Source organism: Arachis stenosperma, chromosome 5 (genome assembly GCF_014773155.1).
Source record: "Arachis stenosperma cultivar V10309 chromosome 5, arast.V10309.gnm1.PFL2, whole genome shotgun sequence".
NCBI classification, from domain to species: Eukaryota; Viridiplantae; Streptophyta; class Magnoliopsida; order Fabales; family Fabaceae; genus Arachis; species Arachis stenosperma.
This window is the reverse complement of record NC_080381.1, coordinates 12,965,257-12,976,876: the sequence shown is the minus strand read 5'-3', so window position 1 is coordinate 12,976,876 and position 11,620 is coordinate 12,965,257. Positions and strand designations below refer to the sequence as shown.

The following is an 11,620-nucleotide window of genomic DNA, read 5'->3' as shown; positions in this document are numbered from 1 at the left end:
TTTTATATAATAGTTAGAAAATAGATTAGTAAAAGCAAATGAAAGAATGGCTTTAATTAGTATTTGATAAAATATTCATTTAGAATAATTAAAAAAATATAAAATTATGATATTATTAAAAATGATACATTTTTATGTTAAAAAATTATATTTAAATACGGATTTTATATAATTATAACAAAGATATTTTCTAAATTAGTATAATTATGCATTATTCGTTAAATGCATTTATTTTGGAGGAAAAATGAATTCATGAGGAATTCACACCTCACTCTCATTAATTGAGAAAAAAACCCAATTTTAATATATTAAGTAGATAAGTAGATTATATAAATAGAAATACCTGCTAAGTATATATAAAAGAGGAGATATATAATTATATATAATATAATTGCTATATATGTAACAAATATAAATTGTTATAATTATAGAGACTTACTATAATTATATTAAATTTAATTATGAATATAAATAAATAAAAGTGATAATAATTAATATTATTTTTTTTATATTTAATATTTACCGTAAATATAAAAAATATTGAGAAAAAAAAGTAGATACTGACTTTATTTTATTTTATTTTACGTCATAGATTTCTTTACTAAAATTAATGGAGAAAAAAAATCTTTATGATTATATATCAATCTCAATCATAATAAATAAGATGAATCGGTTGAGCAACTAACAAATTTAACGGGTAAATGTTATTTTTTATTTATGAAAAAAATGAGGTAACATGCATGGGTATATTAATATAGGAAGAATATATACTCACAACTTTAAAATTTTCAAGAATATTTGATTGTATTATTCTTCAAGCAGAAAAATCCATCCTTTATTTTCATTAAATATTTATATTAATTCAATTAGATTAATATTTTAATAAAAGGAAAGATTATTATTATTATTATTATTATTATCATTATTATTATTGAATAATAACGATAATTATCGTTATTAATATATATATCAAATTATCATTAATATTAAATTAGTTATATATATATATATATATATATATATTATTGTTTCTACAATCGTGCAATAATATTTTCTTTTATTTGTTAACTAATTAAACTTGATTATTTATATTAAATATATTTAATATTTACTAAAAATTAATCATATAATTATCATTATTATTAATAATCAATTTATATTTTTTTAAAATATAATTTTCTATCTTATTATTATTATTATTATTATTATTATATAGGTCACCATTAAGATATTCACTAATAAAATTTTAGGATAATTAATAAAAAATAGAATTATATCAATATAATTAAAATTAATATAATTAAAATAGTTTAAAATATTTTTGATTGATAATTAAGTTAATAATGCATTAATTATTGATTTTATATAAGTATAATAGAGATATTTTTCTAAATTAGTATAATTATGAATTATTTATTAAATACTAAGTATAATATTGTTATATAATTACAATTAAGATAATTTTCTGAAATAAATTTAAAAGAGATTACTATAATTATAATAAAGAGATTATCTTAAATTAGTATAATTATGTATCATTCATTACATACTAATTATAATATAATTATATCAATTAAAGATAATTTTTAAAAATAAATTTAAAAAAGAGAAATAGTGCAATCATTTTGGAAGAAAAATGGGTTCACGAGAAAGTGACACCTCACTTTCATTAGTTGAGATAAAACCTAGTTTTAGTATATTAAATAGAAGTAGATTGATATAAATTATAATAAATTATATAACATTTAAAAAGAAAATAAAATGAATAAGAAGAAAATAAAAATAAATAGAATAGATAGAAGACTACAATAAAATAAATTGAATGTGAGAGTTTTTTTTGGTACATTTCATATCACATCCGTTTCAATAATAATAATAATAATAATAAATAAAAATACATCAACTTGATATCTAAGAAAAAATGATGAGATAAAATCCTAATACAATTCTAAAGTAAAAGCTTAAATTAGAACACAATATCATTACACAACACATATTGAAAGTAATTTCACACTACAATATATCACAAACAAGTAAATGACTTAAATTTAAATACGAAACATTTTTTATTTATGCATACATGATAACACCATGGTCTATAAATACTTCATAGATAACATATCTTATAGAGCTCCGAATGATAAGCACAAAAGTTGGAGAGTGTGGTAGTTTGTGTCCACGATAGTTATCTTCTTGCAACAACGCCTCATAGAAAGAAAAAGAATTGTTGTAAAAGCTATCAAATGAAAGAGTAATTGGTAAACGAATGATATTTTCTTCTAGCATACATGGTCTTTTATAGTGGTAAAATAAAAATAGAAGGAATTAAATTTTATATTTTTATATTAGGAATAGAATTTGATATTTATTCTAATAAAATTATTATTATTATCAATATAAATGGGTTAACAACTTGCTAATAATAAAATTATTGGATAATGAATAAGAATTAGAAGGATATGAATATAATTAAAATGAATATAATTAAAATATTTAAAAATATTTTCGATTGATAATTAGTTGAATGATGCATTAAATATTGATTTTATATAATTATAATAAAGATTTTCTTAAATAATTAAAAATATTTTTATTAATGATTGATAAGTAGTTTAATAATGTATTAAATGTTGATTTTATATAATTAAAATAAAGATATTTTTCTAAATTAATATAATTATGTATTATTCATTAAATGCATTTATTTTGGAGGGAAAATGGATTCACGAGAAAGTAATACCTCACTTTCATTATTTTCATCGCATATTCAATAGAATGTTAGATACTTATGGTTGCTGAAATCTATTCTTAATATATAAAAGTAGATACATAAGCATGCACCACATTATTTTTGAGACATTTCTTTTCTTTTACTAATGTCATGTCAGTAATATTGCTTACTTGTCATAATTTTAGAATCAACCATTCAATTTTTACTAAATCAACTATTATTTCTAAATCAGCAAAAAAATAAAATATACAAATAAAAAACTAAAATATAGAATTCAATAACTTTGTAACCTCCAAATACATTGAATTCATATTCCTATATCTATTATATCTTACCATTATAAACAATACAATAAATTTAACTGCAACAATTAATTTATAAATTAAAAGTTTAAAAAATGAAAATTATATTTTATTATTATAATTATGTTTATTATAATCATTTTAATTTTTGCCAATGAGTTATACCTCAAATGGCATAATCTCCCATATTGGTCGCGAGTTCGAGTCTCTATATCTTTGGTAAAAAAATAATCATTTTAATTTTTAGAAGTAACACTATGTACAAAGAAACTATTATTGTAGTTTTTACTTATTAAAAACAAATCTATTTATTTACCAATATAAATTTTGAAAAGAATATTTGAAAACTAAAAAAAACATTTATTAAAAGAGTATCAAATTTATAACCTCCAAATACATTGAATTCATATTTCTATATTTATTATATCTTACCGTTATAAACAATACAATAAATTATAATCGTAACAATTAATTATAATTTTTATAAATAACTCACTAAAGGTAATAAACATCCATATTACAAATGTCATAATATTATTATTAATAAATTTTACGTTTAAGTATTTAAATTTCATACCATTTAAACTACATATATAAGTCTCTTATCACTATTCCTTCACATAACATCAAATTTAGCACCAAAAAATTTATTTCCGAACTGCAATGAGAATTTGATGATCAGGTATGACAAAAAAATCACAACATGCATCATACATTCATATTTACTCAAATACCATATACCTAATGATAACATAAATTGAATATTGGAATAGAAAAAGATATTCACAATTTTAGTAACTATAAACGAAATTGATGACAAATTAGGATGGAACTATGTTAAATGTAAAAAGCGTCAGAAGAAAGCATATAAAAAAAAAAAGAAACAACTACATTTGTGGCACATGTAATCAAACACCATAATATCCAACAATAAGGTAACTCTATATATTTTCAATAATCTCATCTATCAAATTATTAGTTGTTAGCCCAATACTTATTTTAGGTTCAGAATTCAATTAAAGGCTTTAGATCAAAGTGTTACAACAACTTTTGTACTATTTGATGGTGACACAAAAAAATTTATTGGGCACAACTGTTTCAAATTTAACGACATTTTAGAAAAATAATGACATTGAAGTACTACCCCATCAAGAGATTAAGGAGAAAGAAAACCATACAAATTCAAGACACATCTTCGAAAGAAGAATATACATACAAAGATGGAACCAAATAACATAATAGAAAGTGCATCAAACTCAACAATTCATAAACAACATGTCTTCGCAAAAACTTACGACAAAAAGAAGAAAACATCAACTCTAACAACCAACAAAAAAAAGGAGGACGAGCGCCACATAAGATGACTAAGTCCATCAACTAAAACAAATGTGAAAATCAAATCACTAAATAAAAATATCACTTTGTACAATTCTAACATCCAAATCTTTTGTACTACAAATTATTTAAAATAAAACACCTTTTAAATTTAGCTTCAATTTACACATTTAATTTATTTCTACAAAATATAACAATTTTTAATATTTATTATATATTATCATTAGTTTACTGTCCCGCACATCGCGCGGGTCTCGTTCTAGTTTACTATTGAACATACTGTAAAGTGCAAACTTCTTATTAGTCCGCACATCGAAATTGTTTGTTAGGTAAACGAGAAGTCACACATTTCATGGTATAAATCTTTGGTTAACTTGATCATCATTATTACCCGAGCTTAAGCCATTAATAACTGGATAGGACTTAAATAAAATAATTTTGGCTATATAAATAGCGAAGCAGTTAATAAAATTTTGGTAAGGTTGATTGTTTCGTGTGAGGAAAATAAAGAGAAGAGGATGCACCAACAAAAGAAGTAGCAATATAGCTCCTTTGGGTGTTGGATTCTCATAAAAACTTACTTACACATACTCTATAATTTATTTGCACTAGATACTGATTCCTGTACGGATAAAACAGGGGGTGCATGCAAACTAACGCCCCATATATATGTACATAGAGAGCAAGTCCTATCCTATCAGAGGCCAAGAGTACTAGTTATATTTGCATAATTCATATATTGAGCATATCCACTTTCTTGTTTTGTACATTTTGTGGTTCACATGTTCAACATCATTTATGTAACATGGCATCTGTGAAGTTCTACTGATGACTGAGAGTGAGAGAGAGAGAGAGAGACAGACAGAAACATCATCCGATCCTCATGATTTTCTCCTCTTCCGCTCAAAAGAATATCTGCATTACAGAATTAATAAATAAATAAAGAAAGCAAGTTTTGATCAACATAATAGCCAGCATGCATGAATGCATGCATATAAAGTAGGTGAACATACCATCTTCTTCTTCTTTCTCTTCTTCTTCTCAATGTAAGCAGAGAGCTCCTCTTGCTTGCTGAGTGAATCCTCCAATTGCTGAAAGATTAAAGAAGATGGATGAGACAGCAAAAAGAGAGAATTGAAGATGCATGGATTGTGTTAAACGAATGGTGAGCAGTGAGCACCTTCTTGGTTTCCATGAGTTGTTTCTCAAGGTTGTCGGCGCGGGAGATAGCGGAGTTGAGCAACTGCTCCTTCTCAGGGGGCAAGGCAGCAGACTTTTGGTTCATGTTGTGCATTCTCTCTTCCAACTCAGCCATCCGCTTCATCACAGTAGTGAACTCTGCAGTAGAGAGGGCAGTTGGGGGATCAGGCAAATCGTCAGAGGGGACCTTCTCATCAAGAGACGGGACCACCCCAACATTACATACATCACGATCATGATGATCATGATCATTATCATTATGAGAAGGAGAAGAAGAATGAGGGATATGGGTTTTCCCAATAAATTCATGAGTAGTAGAAGATTGGATTTTTTGTGATGAAGAAATGATGGTGTTGTTGGCATGAGTAGTAGTAGTAGTCTTAGAAGAACAAGAAGCAGAGGCAGTGAGTTGCTTTGGCATGTTTTGTGTCACCCTGGCCATGGTGAAGATTCCCATTACAAAGGCCATCAGGCCATTCAAAACCTTGGAATTTTCTTTTCCGTGAATCTTGCTCATATCAACATCCATGGCACCAGGGGCGCATTCTCCTCCTTCATCTAGATACCAGTTGAACGCGTAATTACTATTCGGAAGTGCATTCTTTCTTTCTTTCACATTTTTTTTCATTTTGGCATTGACACATCTAGTACTATAAACGTTTTCCACTCACATACATTTATACAACACAAATAAAACAAGACCATTACTATTGATTTGATCTACTAATATGTACCTTTAGATGCTGTAGTTTTGTCAACTTTGTCAATCTTTTTTGTCACCGTTTTGTCAATCACGGGGATAATGTCCTCATGCTTCTTGGTTTTAACCGCAACCACAAGAGCCTGCTGTGTCGTTTTTGTTTGAGCAGCCTGGCTCTCTTGGACCTTTTTATTCGCTGCGGCCTGTGTTAGAAATAAGGCAACAGCAGATGATGATGATGATGATGATGATGATAGACACATGTATGATCGTCTGACTCTGACATAATGTTCTATTTTAGTTTTGATTGAATAGTTAAGTTTGGATGAACTCTGATATTCATTAACATACCTTATCACTAAGTGAAGAAACTTGTTTGGTGAGAGCCGCTTCCCCCTTGAAACTCTTGTTTCCCTAATCATGGTAATAGAAATTAGTTCGAAAAAATTTGAGTAATGACAGAAAACACTTATCATGAGAATCATATCAACATACCTTATCACTAAGTGAAGAGGCTTGTTTGCTGAGACTTCCCAACCTGGACATAGGCTTGGATTCCTAACAATAATGCTCACTAATCACTTCAAAACCTCACCAATAACGGAAAGCATCAAACTTAATTAACAGAATGATAAGCTATCTTACCTCCACATGTTTCTCCTCCTCAGCTTGAGACCCTTTCCCTTTCGAACATTTGTGATCGCCATTTTGAACCATCTATAATTCAAGTAGTTTAGAAGACATACACATGTAAGACATTATTGTAGCCTAAAATCATAATGGAGATGCTAAAGAAGGAATAAAGAGGTAATTGTATGTTAAGCCCACCTTCATTATTTCTGGATCCTTCCATGGACCCTTATCAGAACGCATACAACCTCCTTCAACTCCAGGACAGGTACAACTGCCTCCTAAAAACTCAGGCAATTGACTGGCAAAGCAAAAAAAAAAAAAAATTGTCATAACTAAGAACCTTCTTGTTATTTGTTACAACAATAATACTGAATCTATTCATGAACTTACTTTGCATCAATTATTTCAAGCAATTTAGTATCATACTTGTTACCAAGAACCTGCAGATGAATTACAAGTTTCAGTTACCTGGTTCTACCTATTTTTCATGAGAAATACAAGAGGATTTAAGATAAAGTTCTGTATGCTCACATGGATTTTCGCTGTAGTCTTAGGGTCAAGGAAGGATTTTACAGTGTTCCACAAAATTCTAAACCCGGAACCTGCATTGATGATGAACATGCGATTCAAGGTCTGCAGTGAAGCAACCAATTTCATGACATTACTCGGCAATCCACAACAAAAACATTTCTTTTTCTTGATCTTTTTTCACGATTATAACCGTTATGGAAAGAAAAAGAAAAAGAAAATACCTCTGGATAGTTGTCACCGTCAATCTGCTGAAGGCGAGTGACAAGTTCCCTAGCATTCTTGTTGAAGTTTTTAAGACCCTGCAGTACACATACAAGAAGAGAATTTTAGCCATCTTTTTATTATCGAAGTTTTTAAGGATGAGTATTGATCTCAGCATGCATACCACTCCTTGGACATCAAGGATTGTTGTACTTTGGTCGATTTGCTTCCTTGCAGCAATGGAGCAAGCTGGAAACTTGATATCAAAAGTCTTCTCAAACTCTTGGACATGGTACTTGATGTAACGATCCATGGTTGTGACTTGCATCAGCTTGGTGGCATCCACTTGTCCCAATCTTTCTATATACACAGGACGTCCATCTTTGTCCACTCCGTGGTGTCCATGCGGATAATACTTAATCACTTCATTGATTTCCTTGAATTCAAACTCCTATACAACAACACACCCTAACTCAAACTAATAATTAATCATAACAACATGCCATACCTAAGGAATTCAAAACAATACCTCTACAATAGTGTCCGAACCAAATTCCTTCCTCCACTTGAGCATGTTAGACCACATTAGCTTTGTTTTCTCGATATCAAATTTCCTCGCCTTGAGGAATCTATATGAAAAAACATTTATTGTAATAAGAAACATAACGTTGCAAGATTTGATTCAGAGGAAGAAGAAAGAGAAAAGGGAAAAAACCTAAGCATCATGTGATAATCATCGTGCTTTGCAGGAAGTAGTTCATCCAAGATAAGAGCTTGGCGGAACTCGTCGACATGTTTCATCTCCTCCTCATCGTGGACGTCCTCAATTTCAATGGACATAACCTTGCTGCTCCGCCTGCCCTTTTTCGTCAGAGAATTCCTCAGCCCGTTTGATGCATTCATGGCTTTCTTCCTCATAGAGTCTACCACACACCGGATCAAATAAATCAGAAAAATACATGAAATAAATGAAAGCAAGTAAGGTTTGTTGTTAATTACTCGTCCGGGGGGAGTTGGGTCCAGACATGGTGCCGCTTGTGCTTGGTTTCTTTTCGGGAGATGAATGTATGTAAATTGGAGGGAAGAATGATTCAAGCACTCATATCATTCAGGGCAGATATACCTGATCCTAACTGCCCTGCCTGCATGCATCCACGCATATAAGAAAACAGATGAACAAGGAATCATAATAATAATATATGCAGATCATCTAATTGATTACCTGTTGAAGCTTGAACAGATTGAATGAAAAGTTATTACAGACAAGAAAGTTGTTTCAATGATACATTATCCCTTCTCCTCAAAATAGCGCCACTTTTAGAAATATTATTGTTAAGAGACAGTGAGGCGCCATTCACAATTCTCACCACCAATTCTCTTACCGTCAATCTCTCTTCATTTTATTTCATAATTAGCAAATACCATATAACAAATTAAAGTCACACCTTCCAACAAAATCAAATGTTTATGTCACTCTCATTATCATATCATATAATATAGTATAAATCCCTCCTCTTCTTTCACTTTAACGTCTCACTAACTACAATCAACCGTCTTATTTACAATATATGTATCCTTACTATTTATGATACATCCAGTTTAATTTCCATTATTCTGCTTATTTTAAGATGTTAACAAATCAAGGTAATCTTATAATTTATTTGTTCGCCAAAACAACAGTAATTATTCTCCGGAAATAAAATGAATCATGTATTAGAACTTGTCAAGTAATAAAATTAAATGAGATCGACAGCGGCACTACTACTTGATCTTCACTATATATCACGTGAATTGCTACGTTGAATGATTCATATAAAAGCACAGCATACTATAATAATAATTAAGTAACGCACACTGCAGATCTTAACCTTGCTAGATGGTTTACCAACATAGTCAAACTTGTGAAGGTGATTAGACGAGGATGGATCCGTTTGAAGTGGAAGCAAGGCGCGTCTCAGGTCTTGATTCCAAGTCATAGATTTCAAACTTGGATACAGTTATACGCGGCAAAAAGAGAAAGAGAAGCTCCCATTTCTGGATTGTATAAGGAATTAAGGATAGAATTATAGAAATAGAAATAGATGGATTAGTTATTCAAAAATTTATTGGTACACCAAAATTAGCTACCTATATATTTATATATATATTTATGTATAAATATATGTGTGATTTAATTTATTTTTAATGTGTATTTGTATTCAAATATATATTTTATATGACTTTGACGAATAATTTTAGTGTGCATATAGTATAGTCATTGTTTATTTAATTTTATGTTTCTGAAAACACTAACAACCAAAGATGTTATAATTTTTTGGGGGGGGGGGGGGGGGGGATTGTACGTATACAAAAATTGAATGCTGTCACCATTGATTGCAATTGACAAAGAAAACTATTTATATTATTTTAATTGTAACTTCATATAATCTTTATAGATTTCAATCAATTAACCGCCGGATGATATTTGAATGGATGGGTACTATTTGAACTTCATTTGATGCCAAATGAATTGCGAGTTAACAACTTAACAAAGTATCTCATGTCAAATACCTACATATACGTTTGAATCAAACTTGTGCTGCATAAAGATTGTTTTAACACAAGCAATTGCTTGCACAACCGTAGACTTGTACCTTAAACGTGCAAACTCTATCTGCTTGCAACTTGCCTACTGTTAGATATTTAAACCAAATTGATTTTGGTATTAGAGAAACATCATGAAGCTAGTCATTATCATCACAACTCATTGAGAGTTGTAATCAAAATTGGAGTTGCAAGATTTGACAATGGTGAAACATAAAAGAAATTGGACCTTTAAAATAGTTTTAGAAGATGTTTATTTAATTATACTCTTTATATCAAATTCGTTAAACTTGGAGATATTTTAATCGTGTGTCTTTATATTGATGATTTAATTTTTACCGACAACAATTTAAAAATAATGGTAGAATTCAAGAAGGCTATAATAAAGCATTTTGAAATGACGAATATGGAAATATGGAGTTGATGTCTTACTTTCTTGATATCAAAGTCCTTTAGAAAGATGATGAAATCTTCATTTCATAGAAGAAATTTACAAATAATATTTTTAAAAAATTTCAGATAAAACATTTGAAATCAGTTCCTATTCCAATTGAAAAAAAGTTTAAGTTATTGAGAGAAGATAAAGGAGGAATAGTAAATTTCACTTATTACAAAAGTTTGATTGGAAGTCTGAGGTACTTGATTACAACTAGACTAGATATCATGTTTGGAGTTGGATTGCAAGGAACCTTATTATACTAATCATTTGCAAGCAACAAAAAGATTCTTCGATATATCAAAGATACTTTGAATGATGGAATTTATTATGAAAATACTAATAAAGTAAATTTTGTCGATTACACTGATAGTGATTGGATCGAAGATATGGAAACAAAAAAGTACTTTGAAATTTGCATTTCATCTTAGTTCTCGTGTAATTTTATGGTTATAAAAAAACTATTAGTAGTTACTTTATCAGTTCTCTACAATATAAGCAGAATATATAACAGTAGCAAATTGTACAACACAAGTAATAATTTGATTAAAAAATTCTTAAAGAATTGAACGAGAAATAAAATACTCCAATAGCGATATTTTGTGATAACATGTCAGTTATTGCACCTTGTAAAAATTTAATGTTTTATGAAAGATTCAAGTATGTTGATATTCGGTTTTATAAAATTAGAAAGCTAATGAATAAAAAAAGTTATGATGAAGTATTGTCATACTAATAAATAAATAAATAGCAGATATTTTTATAAATTTATTGAAGATTAAATTATTTTATAAATTAAAAAAATACTTAAAATAATGAATTGTGCAAACTCAATTTAAAGGAGGTGAATGTTAGATATTTAAATCAAGTTGATTTTGATATTAGAGAAACATCATGAAACTAGTCATTATCATCACAACTCATTTGTAGTCAAAATTGGAGTTGCAATAAGATGTGTCATTATATAA

The 11,620-nt window shown here is 28.6% G+C and overlaps 1 protein-coding gene across 1 annotated transcript; it reads right to left on the bottom strand.

Moving 5' to 3' along the window:
* Positions 1–5,271: 5,271 nt before the first annotated feature.
* On the bottom strand, positions 5,272–8,554 carry LOC130980439 (phosphatidylinositol/phosphatidylcholine transfer protein SFH10-like). Its single transcript, XM_057904120.1, has 15 exons — positions 8,349–8,554; positions 8,163–8,262; positions 7,818–8,084; positions 7,654–7,731; positions 7,433–7,534; positions 7,292–7,341; positions 7,097–7,199; positions 6,914–6,985; positions 6,764–6,826; positions 6,620–6,682; positions 6,303–6,471; positions 5,881–6,234; positions 5,549–5,718; positions 5,382–5,459; positions 5,272–5,283 (listed from the first exon to the last, which is right to left on the bottom strand). The coding sequence occupies exons 1-15, from the start codon at positions 8,549–8,551 to the stop codon at positions 5,272–5,274; spliced, it is 1,884 nt and encodes a 627-aa protein (XP_057760103.1). The 5' UTR covers positions 8,552–8,554.
* Between the last annotated feature and the right edge of the window lie 3,066 nt (positions 8,555–11,620).

Coding starts and splice junctions, on each gene's coding strand:
- LOC130980439 (XM_057904120.1), bottom strand. CDS start 8,551: ATGAGGAAGAAAGCCATGAATGCATCAAACGGGCTGAGGAATTCTCTG. Junction 6,827..6,913: donor AGGAGGAGAAACATGTGGAG/GTAAGATAGCTT, acceptor CATTATTGTTAG/GAATCCAAGCCTATGTCCAG. Junction 5,719..5,880: donor AAAAATCCAATCTTCTACTA/CTCATGAATTTA, acceptor CCCCAACTGCCC/TCTCTACTGCAGAGTTCACT.